The sequence below is a fragment of the Lucilia cuprina genome, chromosome 3 (genome assembly GCF_022045245.1).
Source record: "Lucilia cuprina isolate Lc7/37 chromosome 3, ASM2204524v1, whole genome shotgun sequence".
Taxonomy (NCBI): Eukaryota; Metazoa; Arthropoda; class Insecta; order Diptera; family Calliphoridae; genus Lucilia; species Lucilia cuprina.
The window spans coordinates 31,959,867-31,983,469 of NC_060951.1; the positions used below are offsets into that span (position 1 = coordinate 31,959,867).

The 23,603-nt window shown below is 31.2% G+C and overlaps 2 protein-coding genes across 2 annotated transcripts in view; one reads left to right on the forward strand and one right to left on the reverse strand.

Moving 5' to 3' along the window:
- LOC111684316 (E3 ubiquitin-protein ligase lubel) overlaps positions 1-23,603 on the reverse strand; it is an 80,593-nt gene that overhangs the window by 19,784 nt on the left and 37,206 nt on the right. The window lies entirely within an intron of this gene.
- On the forward strand, positions 5,157-22,347 carry LOC111684315 (titin homolog). The gene is made up of 5 exons (XM_023446460.2): positions 5,157-9,017; positions 14,437-14,631; positions 21,120-21,261; positions 21,326-21,851; positions 21,911-22,347. Exons 1-5 carry the CDS (start codon positions 5,192-5,194, stop codon positions 22,193-22,195), a joined length of 4,974 nt encoding a protein of 1,657 aa, XP_023302228.2. The 5' UTR covers positions 5,157-5,191; the 3' UTR covers positions 22,196-22,347.

The following is a 23,603-nucleotide window of genomic DNA, read 5'->3' on the forward strand; positions in this document are numbered from 1 at the left end:
GACTATAGATCAATATATTACCCAGACTATAAATCAATCTATTGTCCAGACTATAGATCAATCTATTGTCAAGTCTATAGATTAATCTATAGTTAAGGCTATAGATCAGTCTATAATCAAGACTAAAGATCAGTCTATTATCAAACTATAGAGAAATCTATAGTCAAGAATATAGATAGTCAAGATATATAGTCTAAGGTCAAGACTATAGATCAGTCTATAGTCAAGACTACAGATCAAGTCAAGACTATAGATCAGTCTATAATCAAGACTATAGATCAGTCTATAGTCAAGACTATAGATCAGTCTATAGTCATGACTATAAAACTGTCTATAGTCAAGACTATAGAACTGTCTATAGTCAAGACTATAGATCAAACTATAGCCAAGACTATAGATCAGTCTACAGTTAAAACTATAGATCAAACTATAGTCAAGATTATAGCTCAATCTATAGCCAAAACTATAGATTAATTTGTAGCATAGACTATAGATAAATCCATAGTTAAGGCTATAGATCAGTACATAGTCAAGACTATAAACCAGTCTACGGTCAAGACTATAGATCAGTCAATAGTCAAGACTCTTGATCAGTCTATAGTCAAGACTATAGAACTGTCTATAGTCAAGGCTACAGATCAGTCTATATTCAAGACTATAGATCAATCTATAGTCAAGACTATAGATCAATCTATAGTCAAGACTATAGATCAATCTATAGTCAAGACTATAGATCAATCTATAGTCAAGAGTATAGATCAGTCTATAGTCAAGACTATAGATCAGTCTATATTCAAGACTATAGATCAGTCTATAGTCAAGACTATAGATCAGTCTATAGTCAAGACTATAGATCAGTCTATAGTCAAGACTATAGACCTGTCTATAATCAAGACTATAGATCAGTCTATAGTCAAAACTATAGATCAGTCTATAGTCAAGACTATAGATCAGTCTATAGTCAAGACTGTAGATTAGTCTATCGTCAAGACTATAGAACAGTCTACATTCAGGACTATAGATAAGTCTATAGTCAAGACTATAGATCAGTTTATAGTCAAGACTATAGATCAATTTATACTCAAGACTATAAATCAATTTATAGTCAAGTCTATAGAGCAATTTATAGTCAAGACTATAGATCAATTTATAGTCAAGACTATAGATCAAGATATAGTCAAGAGTTTAGAGCTATCTTTAGTCAAGATTATAGATCAATCTATAGACAAGATTATGAATAAATCTATATTCAAGTCTATAGACTGAACTATATTTCATTCAATAGTCAGTACTATAGATCACTCTATGGTCAAGGCCAAAAAATTCTAATTATGAAAAATAACTTTGCATTAAATTTAAAAATCAATATCACTATTAAATTCAAAAGTATTAATAATATTAATTATTTCAAATGAAATGCAAATATTCAAGAATTAAGATGTATAATCAATAGTTTTCTTTTCCTCCATAGAAATTATGAAAAATAATGAAAATCCAAGACCACAAAATAATAGTAAAATTGTAATAAAAACGACATTAAAAGAATTGTATTTAAAATATAGTAGAAGTCCACAATGTGGATGAATGCAAGGCGAAACGTGTGTGTAAACAAATGAAAGTCTAATAAAAAATAAAAAAATAATAATGAAATGTAAAATATTATTTGCATAAACTAGATTAAATAGATGAAAAATATAACTAAAATAAATGCACACATACATACATCTATTTAAACTCATAGATACGAAACAAAAATATAAAACAAAAAAACTCTTAAATGCCAATTATGCATTTGAATATGAAAATTAATATGGAATATTAATAAGTATGCTGTTGTACATACTAAGTTTTTCAAACATTCATACATACATATATGGATCTATTGAGAGTGTTGGAAAGAGTCTGTGTGAGTGTTTGTTGGAATATTATATGGATATGGTGAATATGGTTGAACGGAATTTAAATGGTAAATATGCAAACATAATAATGATAATAATAATAATGGACAGATAGGTTAAATATTCAAAGACAAACGAATGAACAAAAAGTAAACAAATATTAAACTAACTCTTTTATAGAATGTGTTAAGAGTTAACACTTTTTAGTAGTTTTACTACAAAGTGTTGTAAGATAAATAGTTATTTAAAAATAATTTTAGTTTTTTTTGATGTTATTTATATATTTACTTAAAACGTCTTTAATATGGAAATCATAATTTCTTTCGGTATTCAAAAATATTGGAAAAAATTTTTCAGTTTTTCTTTTAACAATTGCCAAAAGAAATTTCTATTTAACCAAAATCTATCGAAATTTTCTATAAAACAAAAATTTTTGATGAAAGAACAATTTATTGAAAATAGTCTTTAAAACAGAAATTTATCGATTATTTTTAATAAAACGAAAATTTATCGAAATTTTTGTTAGTATTATTTTTTATACAAATCAGAAATTTATCAAATTTTTTTTGGAACTCGTAAGTTTATCGAAATTTCGGAATTACCTAATATATAGTCAGTCTGTTAGTTAGTGAGTTAGTTAGTTAGTTAGTTAGTTAGTTAGTTAGTTAGTTAGTTAGTTCGTTAGTTAGTTAGTTAGTTAGTTAGTTAGTTAGTTAGTTAGTTAGTTAGTTAGTTAGTTAGTTAGTTAGTTAGGTAGTTAGTTAGTTAGTTATTTAGTAAGTTAGTAAGTTAGCCGAAATTCCGAAATTTCGGAATTACCTAATATATAGTCAGTCTGTTAGTGAGTTAGTTAGTTGGTTAGTTAGTTAGTTAGTTGGTTAGTTAGTTAGTAAGTTAGTAAGTTAGTAAGTTAGTAAGTTAGTAAGTTAGTAAGTTAGTAAGTTAGTAAGTTAGTAAGTTAGTAAGTTAGTAAGTTAGTAAGTTAGTAAGTTAGTAAGTTAGTAAGTTAGTAAGTTAGTAAGTTAGTAAGTTAGTAAGTTAGTAAGTTTGTAAGTTAGTAACTTAGTAAGTTAGTAACTTAGTAAGTTAGCATGTTAGCAAGTTAGTAACTTAGCAAGTTAGCAAATTAGTGAGTTAGTAAGTTAGTATGTTAGTAAGTTAGTAAGCTAATAAGTTAGTAAGTTATTAAACTAGTTAGTTAGTTAATCAGTCAGTTAATTCCGTTTGGCGTTTCGAGCATCAATAACAGGACGGGGTAAAATTGTCTTAGAATCTAAGAATAGTTCAGAATAATTGTGGGTCTAAGACCAATGATTTATTTCGTATTATAAATGGAACAATAAAATCCATGTAGCCCTCACATTTTAAACGTTGGCTAGTTTTGTTAAATCGTTGAGTAATCATATTTACATATGCAAATTAATTTGGGCTTGTTTTGACGCCCCAGACAAAGCTCCTACCAATTGATTCAACTCAAAATAACTTCATCATATTGATGGAAAAATATTTTACACTTGTATATTTTTCTATGAAAAAGAAATTAATGTCAAATATATAGAAACTTTGTCATGGACAAAAAAAATGTTCCAGCGTTTCCTGTCGTCTTCGAATGCTCAACATTTATCGGAGTCCATTTATATATGTTTTTATAAACCTGTGTTCCCTAACAATGCGTACCATTATACTATCCTCAGACTTTTTCCACCTGAGGAGATATGGAATTATCTCGCCCATGTTTTTAATCAGATGCGTCGAACGATTTACATTTGTCATGTTGTTAAGCTCACCTCCCTTATAGATCACTATAGTCCAATTGGTCCTAGATTAACGTCTTCCGTTTATAATGACCTATTGGCGCCATATTCGATACAATCCTTTGTACATATAACGGACTTTCGTCTGAAAGCTAGTCTTCTGTTTAAAAAGACTGTAGTATATTTCGGTTCCCGATTTGAAATGAAGATCCTCGGACCGATTATGTCCCCCAGTTTAGAGTCATCTATGTAACAACAGATTTATTTTCCCATTTATTATATGGGACCTTGTTTCACAGTTCTCAGAAATTTATATCTTTGGCATCCGTTTGGGCATTTTAGTATTTTTAGATACCTATGGGTATCCTATATCTGGATATTCTTTTTTAATTCTATTCTTTATAGGCTATTACCATTTTAATTTCTGATCAAGGATTATACCCGCACCGAATTTACTTCATGATATTTGAATCCTCGTTTATTGATTTATACATATTTTTCTAAAAAGTTATAGGTCAAACTTTTTTCATTAAAAAATTAGGGAAATTTAGGGAAAGGAACTGACAGGAAACCCATAATGAAATTTTAAAGACTAAGTGTGCTATCAAAATTTTGCGTTACGAAAAGTAAAAAAAAAAATTAATTAACAATATAAAATTTATTAAAACACCACAAAAAGAAATGTGTTTTTGTTTAAAAACTAAAATAACAACAACATGATCATAAACTATTTGATGGGCATTTAAAAAAGACAATTAACAACAACAACAAACAAACAACATATACAAAAATAACTTTAAAATAATAAGATTATGGGAAATATACAAAGCATTTCAAAAAGAGAGGAAATCTTATTAAGAGAAATTTCTTTAAGAGTAATTTAAAATTTAAACTCTTAAAAAAAGTCAACAGGTGAATTAAATAATAAAATAAAATATTAAATAAATTAACATAAAAAATGTAACCAGCTTTTAAACATTAAACAAGCCGTTAAATACAAACGCTTTAAACCAGCGCCATATGCCAAAGTAGACGCAAAAAGAGAAATGTTTGGAATAAAAACACAGAAATTTAAGAGTTCGCTATTGAACAGGGAAAGAAAGATTAATCATGCCTGACTTTTAAAGATGATGGGCACATGCGCGTATTTTATATGTTTGTATTTACATACATAATAACTCTTTTTTTCGAACGTTGCTGTATTTTATGATCTTTTTTTTCAACCAACAACAAAAAATAAATAAATAACAAGTTAAAAGCGCAGACACACAAACCGTCCGTCTGTCCATATGTGAGTACAGGTATTAAGTTGCTGTTAAGCTGGAACTGTTGCTGCTGCTGCCGTTTTACGTTGTCTCACTTTTTTCGGGGGGTTTTGTGTTGTTTTACAACAACATTAACAACAACAGCCAGAAAAAAACAGCAACAACAGCAAATCATAGTCAAATGGGAATTAATTTTTCCCCAAACTGAAGTATAAAAGCGCACAACTAGCAATGGGACATGTCTCATTAGTGTTTAGTAACAGATCTCGCAAAGATGTTTGCCAGAAGGAGATCTTCTTTGTCGTGTTTAAATAAAATCGCGCTTTTAACGTGCTGCCTACTCGTTATCGGGCAAGTGTCGTCCATGTCCATTGAACGTCTGGGCAGACAATATCAACAACAAAATGATAAACAATTAGAATTTAGTGAATTTATGCTGCCCGAGGCAGAAAGTGAAATGTTGCAAAATGATATGGAATTAGTGCCAGCCGTAGATGGTAACAGTGATATGTATTTGTTAGTGCCAGCCGCTTCCAATAGTCAAGAACAAAATTTACAATCGTTAACGGATCTCAATGAATCGGAAAATTCCGGCAATGTTGAAAGCAATTCCGATATGTTGATGTTGGAAAGTGAAGATACACCAGCTATGCAAATTTTGGAATTACCTGAAGATGAGTTGGAAACTAAAATTACTAAAGATTTAATGGACAATAATCAATTAGAGCAGGAAGCTCAAACAGGTGAAAAATCTGATGAACAAGTATCAGACAGTATGCTGAATAACATTGCTGAAGCTGTTCAAGAAATTGAAAATGAAATTGAAACTGAATTGGTAGGCAATGATGAAACTCCTAAAGAGGAAGAGCCAGTTGAGGTTGAAAATGTTAAACAAGAAGAGGAATTGCCCATGGAACATAAAGATGCCGCCGAGACAGAAAATACTGACACCAATGTAGAAGAACAGGTTTCCGAAATGGAAAATAAACCTGAAACTTTGGACACAGCTGAACAGGAAATGATTGGTGTTGTAATGGAAGAATCCAATGATACTCTTGCCGAAAGTCAACAAGAAATTGAAAAAGTCGATGAAGACGAAAACAAACAAGAAACAGAAAAAGTTGATGAAGCTATGGAAATGGATTTGCAAGCTGATGAATCAGAATTGCAACCTGCTGTAGTTGAAAAGACTGAAGAAATTCAAGAACCAGTGGCTGTTGATGAAGAAAATAAAATGGAAGAAACTCAATCTCACGAGGAAATGGTTCCAGCTATGGAAGAAGAAAAAGCTGAAGAAGAACCAGCTGAATCTCAAAATGATGAAAACGCTGAAGAATTACAAACTGTGGAGGAAGATAAACCAGTGGAAGAACATGTAGAAGAAGTACAAGAAGAAACTTCTATGGTAGCAGAAGAAGAGAAAGCTGAGGAAGAACAACAAGCTGATGATGAAAATCAAGCACCAGCTGAGATCGAAATGCAAGCTGCTGCTGATCCAGTCATGGAAGAAACCGTTGCGTCAGATGAAACCCAAGCTGTCGAAGAAACTCCCGCTGAAGAAACACAAGCCGTGGAAGAAACTCAAGCTTTAGAAGAAAATCAAGCTGATGATGAAACCCAAATCGCTGAAGAATCTCAAGTGGAAGAAGAAATTCAACCTTTAGTTGCAGAGACTGAAACTAAAGTAGAGGAATCTCAAGCTGAAGAAACTAAAGTTGAGGATATGCAAGCTGATGAGACTCAAGCTGAAGAAATTCAAGCTGAAGAAAATCAAGCTGATGATGAAACTCATGAAGTAGCTGTAGAGAAAACTGAAGTTATAAACGATGAAACACAATCTTCTCCCGAAGAAATTCAAGCTGTAGAGGAGGAACAACATGCTGAAGTGATGCAACAAGAGGTAGAACCCATGCAAGCTGAATCATTGGAGGAAACTCAAACAGTTGATGAAACTCCTGTTGCTGAGGAAGCCCAACATACAGAAGAAGTTCAACCTTCTGAAGATTCTTTAGACACTGAAGCTGTTCATGAAGAACAAACTGTTGAAGAAACTCAATCTGATGATGAGGTTCAAAATGTTGAAACTGCCCCAATTGCTATGGAAACTGTAGTCGCTGATGAAATTGACAAAATGCAAGAAGATCAATTAACTTCTGAATCTCAAATTGTTGAGGAGTTCCATAATGCTGATGAAGAAATGAATCCAGCTGAAGAAACTCAAGTGGTTGAGGAAACTCAAGCTAACGAAGAACAATTAAATGAAGAAAATCAACCTGAAGAAGAAACACAACAAGTACAAGACGATGAGGAAGTTCAACAAGTTGAAGAAGCTCAGACAGTAGAAGAAGCTCAAACCGTGGAGAATGCTCAACCTATGGAAGAAGCTAAACCAATTGAAGAATCTGAACAAATGGAAGAAACTCAACCCATGGATGATACTGAAACTCTGAAGGAAACTGAAGAAGCTCAACCTTTGAATGACGCACAAACTGTAGAGGAAGTTCATCCTATGGAAGAAGCTCTACCAATGGAAGGAACTCAACCAATGAATGAAGCTCAAACTGTTGAAGAAGCTCAACTTAATGATGAAACCTTGGCTGATGAAGAATCCCAAGCCAGCGAAGATGTAAAACCTGAAGAGGAAACTCATCCTGCCCAAAATAATAAAGAAACTCAAGCCATTGAAGAAGCTCAAACTGTTGAAGAATCACAACACAATGAAGTAGTTCAATCTGACGAAGAAACACAAGTTGCTGAAGAAGTCAAACCTGTAAAAGAAGAACATCCTGTTGAAGAGGTTAAATCTGAAGAAGAAATCCAAACTGTTGAAGAAGCTCAACCAGCTGAAGTTGTCGAACAAGCTGAAGATGTTCAATCTGATGAAGTAGCTCAAACTGTTGAAGAATCCCAACCTTTAGAAGAAGCTCAACCTATTGAAGAAATTAAATCTGAAGAAAAAACTCAAATTGTTGAAGAAACTCAACCAGCTGAAATTGCAGAACAAACAGAAGATGCTCAAACCGATGAAGAAACTCAAGCTGATGAAGAAATTCAAGCTGTTGAGGAAACTCAAGTTGCTGAAGTAGCCCAACCTGTCGAAGAAACACAAACCGCAGAAGAAGTTCAACCAGTTGAAGAAGTTCAAACTCTTGAAGCTGATGACATCCAATCCATGCCTGTTGAATCTCTAACTGATGCTGATCTTCCCGCTGAAGAAGAAATTAAACTCACAGAAGGAATACAACAAGATGAATCAGAAGCTCAACCAGAAGCCGAAGATGTAAAACCTGCTGAAACTGTGCAAACAGTTATGGAAGATGTTAAACCAGCCGAAGAATCCGAAATGCCAGTGGAAGAAGCACTTAGTGTTGATGAAGTTGAACCCATTGAAACCGCCGTCGAAATGGAAGAAACTAAACCTGTTGAAGAAATTCAAGCTTCCGAAACCGAAGAAGTTGCTATGGTAGAACAAGAAAGTGAACAAGCTGAAGCTAAACCCGAAGAAACTTTAGTCGATGAACTTACAGCTGAGGAAACTAAAGAGCAAGAAGAAGAAGTTGAAGCATCTGCTCAACCTGTAATCTTAGCCGATGAAGATACTTTGCAAAATGTGGAACCTGCCGAAGAAATGCAAAAAGAACAACAACAACAACAAGAACCAATTGCTGAAATTCAAAAACCCTTAGAAGACAACAAGGATAGTGATAATATCTTAAATGATGATACTAATGAAAGTGAACCCATCAAAGAAACCACTTCCATGTTAACAACTATTGTACAAGTACCCACTAAAGAAGAATTGACACAACAACAACAACCAGAAAAGCACGAACAAGTACAAGAACAACAACAACAACCTGCTGTGGAAGAATTTGTCAGTTCAACCACTTTAAAACCACTAAATGTTTTGGATAGTGTACTCAACTATGTCAATGCCTCCCTTATGAATCAAATGAGCAATGACAACAACAAACAGGAAGTTAAAAAAGAATCGGCCTTTAGTTCAAAACTAAGACGTTACGATGGTGCTCAAGTCTGGCGTATTGTAGTGCAAAACGATAGAGAGAAAAGATTAGCTGAAGAATTACAAACTAAATATGGTGAGTAACTATAAATAATAGAATTTTACAATTTTTTTTTAAGAAAACTAATTAAAATTGACACTAAGACAAAGCTATTGGAGAAATTTCATGGATGTTTAACTGTAAAGATTTCATTTTTCATGATGTGATAAATTGTTCATTCTCTACATGTAGTTTATGAAATCTACAAATTTAATTGCTTTTCAAACACTCCAGGTTTCTGCATAAAATAACTAAATTTCTGAGATATTTGTAAAGCCATTTTTTTGGCATCCAACTATGTCATAGATTTTCTTAACAATGTTGCGAGGAGATTTCTTTTTGGAGATTTCATTTCATACGAATATATTAAACGATTTCTTCACTTTTTATATGTTATGGTTCAGCATATTAAATAGATTTTTTCCATTAGTTTTCTCAGCAGGAATTTCTATTTATGTTGAAATTTATATAGAAATAAAATGCATTTTATGTTAAATTGTAAAGATAAAGGGTGTTGCGAAATTTATAACTATTTCGAGTTTTTTTTTTATTATATAGAATAGAGTTTTTAGTTTATCTTAAGATTAACAATTTGTTAAGTTTTAAGTTAGATTAACTTTATTATGTTATATTCATTATTGTGTTCGTTTTCCAAAAAAATATCTCCTCCTAAAGATTAATTGCCTTTTAACTAATAATTTAACAATTCACTATTACACTGCTGTCTGTTGCATAATTTTTTTAACACACAAATTCATAATGGTTCATTATGAGTTGATTAAAGTGACTGATCGGCACAAAGATCACCACTCTTTAATCATATAATTGCCTAAACGGAAAGTCTATTGATTGTTATACTGATGTCTATCTAAAGATCTCTGGATATTGGAAGTAATTTTACATAGATTTCAGACTAGTTACTGTTAAGTCTTAACTCCTAGTCCATAACAGTAATAAGGACTCAGTTATATCGAACATCTCAAGTAATTTATATCAATGCTTTAAAAGCAGTGGTTTTCACTTAAGACACTTGCTAGGGATACTCAAACTCAGACCACTCAAACTGAGGAAACTCAAACTTATAAGATGCAAACTGTAGACTATTGGACATCGGTCCATATCCTAATTTCATTTTCCCTAAACTTTCTCTAATGTAAAGGAGTGTTGTCTATTTAAGACTCGCTTTATCTAAAGATCGCTTGATCTTCGAAAGAAATTGTTGAAGACTTGAAACTTTTAACATTAACTCATTAATCTATAGATCGCTTGATCTTCGAAATAAATTGTTGAAGACTTGAAACTTTCAACATTAACTGCCTAAGGAATGAGGTCTTAAAAGTCCGAAAATCTCAAGTAATTTAAATGAAATGCTTTTAAAGCAAATTTTTATGAAATGAAACAGTGGTCGGCACAATGTTTAACACCTTTGCTGAGGAAACCCAAACTGTTAAAGAGGAGATGTAAACAGTAGTATTTTGGACATCGTTCGATCGTCAATATTTTCCTTAACTTTCTCTAATATAAAATAGTGTTATCTTTCAAAATTCTTCCTATCTAAAGATTGCAGGATCTATCAACATTAAACTGCCTTTAAAATTGCTACGTCTTGAGTTCAAGTCTATGACAGCAATGAGGACTTTCAAATCTTGTTTAAAGTAAGTGAAGAAACTCACATCGTTGACTGTTGGATTTCAAGAGATCCCTATCATTTTCTAAACTGAAGGAAACTGCTAAATCCTGACTCCTAGTTCCTCAAAGCTACTTATGAAAATTTAAAAATTCGAAAATTTCAAATAATTTCAGTTAACTGCTTTTTAAGCAGACGCTTTTGTTTAATCTGACTTCCTGAAGAAACTCAAGTTGTTAAAGAAACTCAAACTGTTGACGTATCTTCTGCTTCTAAGGAAGCTCAACTTACTGAAGACTTCCTAGGTAAAGAGCAAATGATAACGATCTGATAAAGAAACTCAATCTGACGATGAAATTCAAGATCTTGAAACTGCTCAAATTACTACAGAATCTTTAGTAGGGGGATTTTTTAATCCAAAAATTTTAAAGAGTCACATAATGTCAGTTACACTAAAGATCGTATGAAATCTAACAAACTCAATGTGTTGACGAAACTTCTGCTGTTAAGAAAGCTCTACCTTCTGTGGATGCAGAAGCTGTGAAGAACAGCCTGCTGAAGAAACTTAATACAATAATAAATGCAAAATCCAGCGCAGCATCGCTAATGATACTGACAAATCGGAAGAAGAATCGGAAATCCTTAAGAATCAAAGTTTGCGCAAAGACTTTTTTAAAATCTAACTATTCTAAAAAAATGATATTGTTTCATTTGCGCTGTAATTTTGTAAGTGTCGATCACTTGATCTCTTTAACATTGATGTTTTTCTCATTTACATTCGATCCCTGTTAAATAAGAATGTCCATCACTGATTTCAATTAAGGCCACGCTATTTTTTTGTTTATTTGCTATTATTTTTCCCCATATTTTTTAAACATCAAAAAAAAAAAAAAACAATCTATAATATAAAAGTTTTCATCTAGGTTTAATCTAAGTGACTACTAAAATGCGGTCACACACAGCTTCCATTTTCATAATGAAAACTATAACGTAAATGTTCATAGAAAAAAGTGTTTTGATTCTTTTTGTTTTGTCTGTATTTTACTATATAATTACTTGTCGGTTTTTACTGTTTTTTTGTTTCTTTTGAGGTCAAGGCTAAGAAGTCAATTTTAACGTCAAATGCAGTAGAAAATATTTTTGTTTAGTTAAAAATTAAAAAAATGGAAAACAATTTGTTAGGTTTTGTTTTTTAACTAAAATGTTTACATAAAGAATTTAAATTTTAGTTAAAATTACAGAAGAAAATTTCGTAATTAAGGATGTGGTTTTATAAAGAACTTAAATAACAAAAAGTATAACAGTTTTTTTGTATAAAGGAAGCCAACTGACAAAGAACTAATTACGTAATTAGTGTTGTAGAAAAAGACAGATTTTCAGCATGACAATGCACTAGATGGGGGAAATTGATGCTTCCTTGGTATTCTCTGATCAGTAATCGTTGACATTGTTATAAAACAAAAATCTGAACAATCTCAAAACAATCCGGAGAAATCTTAGCCAATGAACCCACATCAATATAACAAACTAAAAGTTCAAGCAGTGAACTATAGGCCAAATTATTAACAATAGGAGCTATATGAGAATCAATCGTCTTTTAACTATAAGATTCATTTAGGGAAATGCTCAGTATTTAAAGATCGACATTTTCGAGTGACATTTCCATCTTTATATATTCTCTATGACATCCAATCATAGATTATGTTGAAATAGACTTCCTAGAAGATCTCTGACAAATTGGATCTTATGATCAGATACCTAGTATAAACTTATAACTTTAAATTTTTAGAAAATAGTAGGAACTTCAGTGAAGTTCACTGATAAGACTACGCACCATTATTTCGAAATCTTTCCGATACCAAGCACCAAGTTAAGTTGAAGTTCATAGACTATGTTGAAATCTATTTTAACTTCCTAGAAGATCACTGAATTTGATCTCATGATCAGACACCCAATAAAAACTTGTAACTTTATAATTTTAGAGAATAGTAGGAACTTCAGTGAAGCTCAATGAGACTAAGACTAAGCACCATTATTTCGAAATCTTTTCGATACCAATTAATATGATGTAGATCCTCAATGATCCTTTAAGTTTAAGATCGTTTTCTTTTGATCTTTACAATTTAAAGCATAAACATTGAAGAATCATGGTTTTAAGCCAGAGATTATCAATTTTATTAATCTCCTTTTAAAACTCCAAAGTAGAAACTATAAACTGAATCAATTCAGATAAAATGTTTACTGATATTTAGTTTGACCTCAACGACAATGTTGCTAAGTCATTATAGAATGAAGGAGACATCGGGAGTTAAATATTTTACTAGTGGTGTCCGATCCCCAATGCTAACCTAAGATTAGGTAAATAATTCTCTTAGCGGCTTAAATTTTAAAACATCTAAGGAATAGTTTTTAAACTCCTCACAACCATTTGGTGCAGTAATACTTGAGTTTATCGCTGGCGAACAAACCATATAGAATTTCTCAAATTCTTTTCAAAATGATCCTTAAATATTTAACTTCTTTAACTGAATCCTCAATACTTAAAGTTTTAGTTCTGGTTAAGAATTTGTTGCGAAATTATAACCGGTTTTGAATCTGCTATTTTGATCATTCTCAATAGTTCATAATTTTGATAATCTTCATTCTACTTAGTGAAATTATTAAAGATTTCAAAACCACTGTTTCAATGATCTTCATTATGAATTGGTTTTATATTGAGGGCTTGATAAACTTTAATTTAGACAATTCAATTTTGGAAAATTTTCATCTTTATCTAAGAATACGGATTGCAAATAAAGGAATTGAGAAATAAAATTTTTAAAAATCAAACATTCCTAAATTGATAATTTCTTCCATATTCATTCGCAAATGAATGGGTTTCAATTATGGACACATATGGAATAGAACTGAAGTTTTCTTAAATAAGACAAGTTAGTTGCTAGAACTATAACATATGGAATTGAACTAAAATTTTCTAAAATAATACAAAAAGTTAGTTGCTAGAACTATAACAGTTGGTTGTTATAACAACCATTCCATTGTCAATTTAAATGGTTTAGTTTTGATGACATTTGTCTGTAGGGGACGTTTGAGTAAAATTAAAAATTAAAATAATTTACATTGCATTAATTTCATCTGAAACTTTTAACAGTAATGGAGAACAAATCTACATAACACATCCATTAAAAAAACTAACAATAAAACTAGGTCACTTGTGAGTTCTATAAAAAAAATATATGAAAAAATTTTAAGTGACAAGAAAAGTAAACTGTAGGTTGTACATTTTTTTTCTAATTCTCAGTAATAACAAAAATAATGACAACAACCTACTTTTTATATATTCGTTATAAATAGAAAATTTCAATAAAATAAAACCAACATAGAAAAAAGTGTTATTATATATAAAAATGAAATTATAACCTACGCCAACTTCATTTTTTTATATATTTTTAAAAGAACGACAAATCAAATAAAAATTTTTAACACCTTTTTAACTTCCAAAATAGAAAAAAACATTATGTTAGACAAACCAGAAAGTAGAGATGAAAAAAATAGAAACAACTTTTACTTTCTTTTCTATATAAATTATATAGATAGAAAAAGACAACCAAAAACCCATAAAACAAGCAAAAACGCCTACATCCTCCGAATAGCCAAGCCACATCTCACATACCACCACTTGCCACACTCATCCATACATTCATACACTCACTCACTCCACACATTATCCCAATAGGCATATAACCATATCTATAGCCAATATTGTAGAAACACATTTTTATTGAAACCACTTTTTTTTGTTTTCGCTTTTTTTTCTCACTTTTCTAGATGGTCAATTATGGAAAGAGGTCAAACAAGAAGTTGACTACTTGTTGAAGCCACAAGTGTTGGCCGATGCTGAACGTCATGTTAGAGCGGCAAACTTATCGCGCATTGTACTTATTGATAATTTACAAAACGTCATTGAAGTAGAAAATCCACCAGCTGAAAAAATTGCACAATTGCAATTACAAAATAGAAAGGGTAAGTTTTTTTTATATATAAAAAAAATATATTATTTTAAACTATTTTTAGGTTGGAGAGGGGAGGTGGTCTTACTAAACCATTTCCTTTACTATTTTCAAAAGAATAAGTTCATTCAGGCCAAATTTCAATAGCCCACTTAAGTTACTACTCTTTTGGTGCCACCAAACACAGAACATTACCTTAGCATCATGAATATTTAGCTTTAATCTCGATTTATACAATTTGGAATACCCAGTACTGAAGTAAAGCATATATCAGAGAGTGTGATCTCTATTAGGTCAATTTCGAATACCCAGTTACAAAGTGAAGCATAAATCAGAGATAGTGATCTCAATAGATCGAGACAAGTAGTAGTCGAACTATAATGCGGATAACGCAAATCTTCCTAACGAAATGCAAAACTTTCCAACATGGGGCGGAGGTTGTTGGAATTTTCCGAGTTTTTCGGACAATGCTCGTTTTAAATGCATCAATTGCATTTGTTAGAGGTTTCCTTCGGTAGGTTAGTGTGGCCTTCGGTAGGTTAGTGCTTATAGTCTGGTAGACCAAAGGTGGTGGGTTCGATTCCAACCTAAGGTACTGGTTATGGAGCGCACAACAGGCCCGATACGTACTACTTTCAAACTTCATCCTCCTTTCAAACTAACTAACTAGAGGTTCCTTGTGAAGCTGAAGAAGCTTCCAATATCTTTGTAAGACCTTGTTGAGTTTGACAACAATATTTATAAGATAAATCGTACGATTTTTCTTCAATCTTTTCAAGTAGCTTTGGTGTCAGGCCTTAGCTACAATATCTACGATTTGCGTTACCGTAATGAATCCAGTTTTGTACATAATTTCCCTATTTGTGGATGAAACCTGCTCTTAGCACTTGTTGAGTTTTATAATAATCTTCAGGGAGTAATTTCTGTCATTATTGGTCTTTAAACTTTTTCAAGTTCCCTCTAATCAGATCTGGTCAGATTTCTGCGGCTCATAGCAGATAAAAAAAACCCTTGGTTGTGCCTAATATAGAACATTTTTGTTGTTGTAGCAGTGACACGTGTAAAGTCGGTTGGCTGGGCTGTCAATCCTTAGTCGTTGTTCGTTGAACTCCGAGTCGTTCCGGTGTGAAGAATCGATCGTAGTGGGAATGTGGAAACGAACGAGCATTGTCGATTCGGTTGGTTGACCAAGCTTCACATACGATCTCATGCAAGAAATGTATGGTTACAAATGGTGTTTCAAGATCTCTCGATTTGGTGAATCTTGCTTCTTGCAAAGATTTTGAAATTGCTGCTTGATCTTGCAAGCTTTTATTGAGTTTTAATCTAATTCTTGGTAGTCGTTTCTGTGTCAAACTTACCTCTTTCGAATCACATAAGCCATCTATCGCAGTTTGAAGCCGATTTAAAACATTCGCGTTAATGTATTTGAATATATTCAAATTTGACGGTGTGATTGGAAATGGTGTAGCAGATCAAATAATAACCCAATATTCCAAGAAAAACTAAAGATAATTTATATTTATGATTATAGTTTTTCAAACGCCATAGTTTGACACTTTTTGTTTAACATTACGTGCTGAAGATAGATAATATTTAGACAAGGTGTTTCCAATTATTTTTCTTGATTTCTTTCTTTATGTTGAAAGAGTTTTGAAATTATAAAAACTCATTGCCAAAAACAAACTAAGACCTTTTTCTGGGAAGGGTTAGAGTTAATCGCTATGCAAACAAGTTGAAGAAAAGTTTATTGAAATTCAAGACAGTAGTCGTACTACTTACTCATGCTAAATTTATTTAAATCGGTGGGAATGTTAAAGTGGGTTTAGGAACAAGAAAAACAAAGAAAAACTTGCTTTGTTTTTATATCGTAGTTAAAACCAACATTACGAAAATGTTTTGAGGGATTAAAAGTGGTAGATTTGAAATAATTGAAAATGCACCCCACTTTTTGGGGTTAAACAAAGGTGTTAGTTTTTTAAATATAAAACAATTATAGAAGGGTTTTGTTTTAACAGGGCATTAGCAAGAATAATGCCTAATAAGGCATAAGAAGGAGTATATTGAATTTCAGCTTTGACAGTTTACAGTTGTATTGTGTTAAAATTATTCGAATGTGAAATACGAATGTGAAAGTGAATACTTCCTTTGGGATAAGGAAAAAATCAAGTGCAAAAACTTGAATTTTTTTAGTTAATGAATTTTCTCAACAATCTAATTAAAAAGAGTTCTTCGTCGTTAAAATTTATAAACATGCAATTTATTGATCCCGATCTAATCGCGAATATAAATATAGAACAATTCTGATTTCAGAAATTTTTATTTGTTGACGAACTTTTAACCCTTCATAGAATTGCGGCTACATATTGTAAATTTTCTTAAGAAATGGCGAATTCGATTCGAAATCTCAATTAGAGTCAGATACAGATCTACTGATGTTATGAAGTTAAAGTTTATATAAACAAGGAATCCGCCTTTAACTCAGCTCAATAAACACTATTAAACCCTCCAATCTCATATTGATATACTCTCAATTCAACAAAAGAAGTATTTCTCTCCAAAATCGATTACAAACTGCAGGTCTGACACGATCACTAGTAAAGGTTTTATTTGGACATTTTTACAAAGAACGAATCTATTTCTAATGAGAACCTTAGGATGATTGTAACATATTATACTCCTATATAATGAACAATGGTTATCGTGTAAAACTGACTAGATAATGTTAAAAAATTTGGCTCTGTGTTTCTCAGGCGATCAGTTTCAGTATTTTAAAGCAAATTTGTAAATTTGGAGCTTTTTGAAGAGAATTTGAAAATTTTCATAGACAATAAGATCGTTATGATAAAATATCATATTTATATAAAGCTAGTAGTTCTTCTCACGATCAGTTTTCAATTTAAATACTTTAAAGGCGATATATATAAAGTTCGACCTTTTAAAAGTTAAGATCAATTTGGAATTTTCAGTTCGCTAAACTAATCTAAAGGAATATATTTAGTTCTTATTTAGATGTGAATTGTTGATCCTCTTGCGATCAGCTTAATTTTAAAGGTATTAAATGTAAATTTGGACCATTTAAAAGTTAAGATTATTTAAAAATAATATAAAGAAATCTTTTTCGTTCTTATTTAGATGTGAATAGTTGATCCTCTTGCGATCAGTTGAATTGATATGTTGATGGGGGTTTATTTAGATCTTTTAGAAGTTAATTGAAAAACTTTCTTAGATAATAAGATCATTTTGATAAAATATCATATTTGTGAAAGATTTGAAGGGTTCTAGCTTTGAAGCTAACAGTTCTTCAAGCGATCAGTTGTCAATTTTAATATTTTAAAAGCGATAGATGTAAATTTGAATTTTTTAAAAGTTAAGATAAAGGAATCTTTTTCGTTGTTATCTGACATGATCACCTTTTGAAAACATCTGCAAGAGTTTAGCGTTGTCAACTCCATTAATATCTGAAAACATATTTTAACAAAATTTTCAAAGCCACTTCCTTTTTGGGCCAATCTTTAGGTGAAGTATTAGGATTAAATTTACATTAATCCACGAAAGTTGTTTTGGAATACTCAATCAGCTAATATTGTTTGCTAGTTTAAGCGTCCAATGAAAGTGGTTTAAACTTGAGCATGAAATGCAAAAAACTGCGGATTTAAAAAACGTTTTCTGTCACTGTTTGTATGGCAACACTGCAAAGTTTAATCTTGTACTTAAAAACATCAAAGGGGATTAATATCAGGATCAATTTGTTGTTAAATTAACTAATCTGATTATTAATTGGCATTTATTGTCAACTCAAAAACCCGCTCTTAATATGTTAAAGTATTTTTCTAATGGGAAACCCTTAAATTTCGTGTTTTTTTTTTTTTTGATTTTCTCGTTTTTTCTTATTTGTCCTTGTATGGAGTTTTTTTTCTCCGCTAATGTTAATTTTTGTGGCATGTTGATAGTTTGGTTAATTTAAATCACCTTAAAATAAATATTATTTTACTAAATTTAACCCAAAAATACGGCTTTTATCTTTGATTTATACAAACATATATTTGGGTAAAGTGAAATTTCTTTTAGCAACAAAAAAAAAATAAAATAAACACCTAAATAAACCCCTGTATTTTTTGACACTTGTCTCATAAAAGAAGTGTCAATAATAAACAAAACATAAAAAACACTTTTTACAACAAAGACTGAAAGCAAGCATGACATGCAATTTGGCATAAGGCTAAAACTATAAAAGAAACCCTTAATTTACCGAAAAAGTAAATGAACTCAAAAAAAAAAAAAAAAAAAAAAACAAGTAAGAGTGCTATATTCGGCTGTGCCGAATCTTATATACCCTTCACCATAGTGTATTTTAAACATCTTTTATAAATTTTAAATTTTTTCCCGACTACATTATTATTACATCAAAAGCTAAACAAAAGCTAAACAAAAGCTAAACAAAAGCTAAACAAGGCAGAGGTTGCCTCGGATTTTTGCTCATATCTCCGTTATTTACCGACCGATTTTTGCTGATTTTAAATAGCGATCTTCTCGTAGGCATGTCTAATAGAATTATTGAAGATTTGGATCACACCGTTATCTGGGATCCTCTAAAAACTGATTTCAACAGACAGACGGACGGACGGACATGGCTTAATCGACTCCGCTATCTATAAGGATTCAGAATATATACTTTATAGGGTCGGAAAATTATACTTTAGAAATTACAAACGGAATGACAAACTTATATATACCCTTCTCACGAAGATGAAGGGTATAAACACAGAAACTTAAAGTTAAATGCAATATTCAACATGCAATGTCATGGTATTCCTTTCATAAACATATAAATTTGACAAGGTCTGAAAAGTTTTTTTTGTAATAAAGTTTTGAAGTTTAAAAATTTGCTTTTAAAATTGAAAAATTCATTAATAATTTAAAATTTTTAAGAATTTGTTTTCAATTTAACAAAATTTTCTTTAAAATTAAAAATTTGCCTTTTATTTTGCATTTAAGGAAATGTCATGACTAATCAGTTATTTTTTTGCATTAAACTGTCAATAAAATTTAAATAACTACTACTTCTTGTTCCCCTCTTCACTCTATCTTTCTCTGCCTTTTCTTTTTAACATTTTGTAATCAAACACGCATATCGTAAATGTTGCCATTTAGCAACAATAACAAACAATTGCGTAAAGTTTTTTTTTTTTAATGCGTTCAGACTATAGTACGTAATAATAATTGGATTGCACTTAGTATGCGTTCAGTGTTTTTTGGAGGCCTCTTTTGTATTCTTTTTTTACAATTGGAAACAATAACAACAATGCTTATTGGGGGTGGTGTGTGTGTGTCTGTGAATTGAATAGAAGTGAATTTTAATATTTAACTATTGTTTGATCAATATTGTTGTAATGCAATGAATTCCTACAACAATCATTTCCCATTTTTTTTAAAGGTGTGATTAAAGGTTATTTGTAGAGAAAGATAAGTAATAGTTTTATAGAATTTTAAATAATTAATTAAAAATTTTTATAAAATTTTTTTCATTCTATAAATGAAATCACTTGGTCAATTCACAATCGTTGTTGTAAGGTTGTACCGTATTATGTCGCAAATTTTTTATTAAGCCAATTTTGATATGATAATTAAATTAATTTTAAAAACAAGTTAGAAATTATAGTCGAGCAAGACCGACCATATAATACCCTACAGCATTTACAAAAACAAAATTTGATTTAGTTGTCATAATAAAGCATTTAAATTGAATTGTACCTTGCTCAGATATACTTAATCGTGGACATTTTAGTGAAATTCTGATAGGGGCTAGGATCATATGAGGCCCTATAATTATAGAATTCGTGAGGGTCATCAAGTCTAGTATAGAACTTGGTTTTGCAGCCTTTTGCCGAGATATGAGATTAAACATAATTATGAACTTAAAAGACCAATTCGATCACGATCGTGTGTGATCGATCATAATGACACTAAGTCGTAAGCGATGCGCCTAAGTAGAAGTAAAGGAGCTAGACCTCAGTTACTTTTTTATTGGGATAGTTAGTTTTAATACATCTGATTCTAGAAGTAGGGATTACACAAACTACAAGCGGAATTGGATAAACAGGGATTACTTTTTAAAACATTTCTAATAGAACTAGTACTACATTCTTTATAGACGACTTCAGTTAGGTTATCAGATCCACAGATTTCATACACTTCCACGGGAATTATACTGTAAATTTTATCAATCTCATAGAAGATTTTTAACTAATTATGTGGATTCAAAACTCTTCTAAAGAAATTGGTTCTGAGTCCAGTTTTGAGGACTAGAGATAGCCTACAAGATCCACAGAGTTCACACATTTCACTAGCATAAGAACTTATTTTCAGGAGCCTTGGGTGATGACCAATCATGTTTAAAACTTGGTTCATCATGACCGATATAGTAAAACTTTTTTATAAATATTTTATCGATCTGTATATCTAATCGATCTAATAACTTATTTTTTGTCTAATTTTCAGGACATCGTTTGACCTGGCAGGCATATCATCGTTTGAAAGACATTCATGGTTATTTCGATTACATGGCTCAAACTTATCCCGAAATCTGTTCGGTAGAAATTATTGGTTATTCGATTGAAAAGAGACCTTTAAAAATTTTAAAGTAAGTTTTCTTTAGACTTCAACAGCTCTATAACAAATCTAATAAAATGTCATAAATATTCTAGGATCTCGAATGGCAATGCTAACAATCCCGGTATTTGGATCGATGGTGGTATGCATGCCAGAGAATGGATTAGTCCAGCTGTTGTTACCTATGTCACTGATCAAATTATTGAACGTTGGGATGAATTACCCGCTTATATGCGTAATATTAACTGGTATATCCATGCTGTGGCTAATCCTGATGGTTATGAATACTCCCACACTACCGATCGTTTGTGGCGTAAGAATATGAGATCACATGGTCGTGCCTGTCCTGGTGTTGATTTGAATCGTAATTTCGGCTATAAATGGGGTGGTAAAGGCACTTCAGCTAATCCTTGTTCCCAGACTTATAGAGGCAGTAAAGCTTTCTCGGAACCAGAGACATTCTATATTTCCAAATTTATTAGCAACTTCCCTAGAGAAACCTTTAAGGCCTATCTGTCATTCCACAGTTATGGTCAGTATATTTTATATCCTTGGGGTTATGATTATCATGTTACAAAAGATATGGCCGATTTGGATTTGGTGGCCAGACAAGCGGGAACGGTTAGTATTTTACGAATTTTTAATGCCAATTAAAATTAAATATTTTCTTTATTCCCCAGATCATTACCAAGAGTACTGGTGTTAAATATACTGTAGGTTCCTCGGCTAATACCTTATATCCAGCTGCTGGTGGTTCGGATGATTGGGCCAAGGGTATTGCTGGTATTAAATACGCTTACACCATTGAAATGGGTGATAGTGGACGTTATGGTTTCGTTTTACCTGCCGAATACATTGAACCCAATGGCAAAAATGGTTTGACATTCGTAGAGACCGTGGCCAAGGCTATTACCATGGGCAAAAATGGTCGTAGACGCAAATTGAAGGCCCACAAAACTCACTAAGACATAATTAATGAAATGCTAGAGTAACTTAAGTGCCAGGATTTATACAAAGTATAAATCTTATTTTAGCGAAAACCCATTTTAGTGATAAGTTTAATTTATTTATTACAAAATTTAGTTAAATTAATTAATTTATTTATTGAAACGAAACAGAAAAAAAAAACAAAAACATAAGAATATATTTATTTATTATTAAACTAAATTATTTATTTATTATAAATTTTAAATTATTTATTATAAAATTAAATTATTTATTGAAATTATTTATAAAATGTAAAGCAAACAAAACATAAAATTTAATTTATTAAAATGCATTTTTAATGCAAAAATCTATTTAAAAAAAACAAAAACAATAATATAGAAAATATTTTAAACAAAATTATTTATTTACATATTTCTTCTTCCTTATTCAATTCAATCTATTCTTCTCTATTCTAAAGATTTTTTTGTTAGTCTATGACTGTCTATTATTGTCTCTAACTCGTTTGCATGTTTGTTTTACAATCTGAAATATTCATTGTTTTTTTTTTGCCAAAGGACATTTTTGCTTGACTTCATATTGTATGTGGTTTATTTTGCTTTTCGTTTTTTGTATAGTTTTTGTTTTCCTTAAGTTTGATAAATTTAAATCTAGTTGTAAGGGCGCTGCTAACGTTGAGCATTACATTAAGAAATACGAGGAACCTACAATACAGTAGAATAGCAATTTTCGTAGCAAAGTCTAATTGCTACCGATTTAACTAAACAATGTTTGTCAACCCGCTTTATTTTATGACATCCATCTTACAAAAGCTACTATTAGATCAGATACCTATTATACAGTTCAAAATCTGCTTTTATTTGAAAATCGCACCTATTATACCCTAGCCTAGGGTATAATATATAGTATAATATCACGACTAGTCTATATTCAAGACTATAGTATAGTCTGTGATATAACAATAAAAGTACTAGTATTTCTTCTAATCTATAGTCCAGTTCATAGTCTAGTCCATAATATAGTCTAATCAATAGTCTAGACTATAGTCTAATCTATAGTCTAGTACAGAATATAGTTCAGAATAAAGACTATATAGTCCAGTATATAGTCTAGTCTATTCTCGAGTCTATATTACAGTTTGTCTTTAGTCTAGTCAACTGCCCAGTCTATATTCCAGTCCATCATCTAGTCTATGGTCCACTCTGTAGTCCACTCTATAATTTAGCCTGTAGTCTAGTCCATAATCTAGACTTTGGCCTGAGATCTAGTCAATAGTCTAGTCTATAGTCTGGTCTATAGTCTAGTCTATAGTCTAGTCTGTAGTCTAGTCTATAGTCTAGTCTATAGTCTAGTCTATAGTATAGTCTAGTCTATAGTCTAGTCTATAGTCTAGTCTATAGTCTAGTCTATAGTCTAGTCTATAGTCTA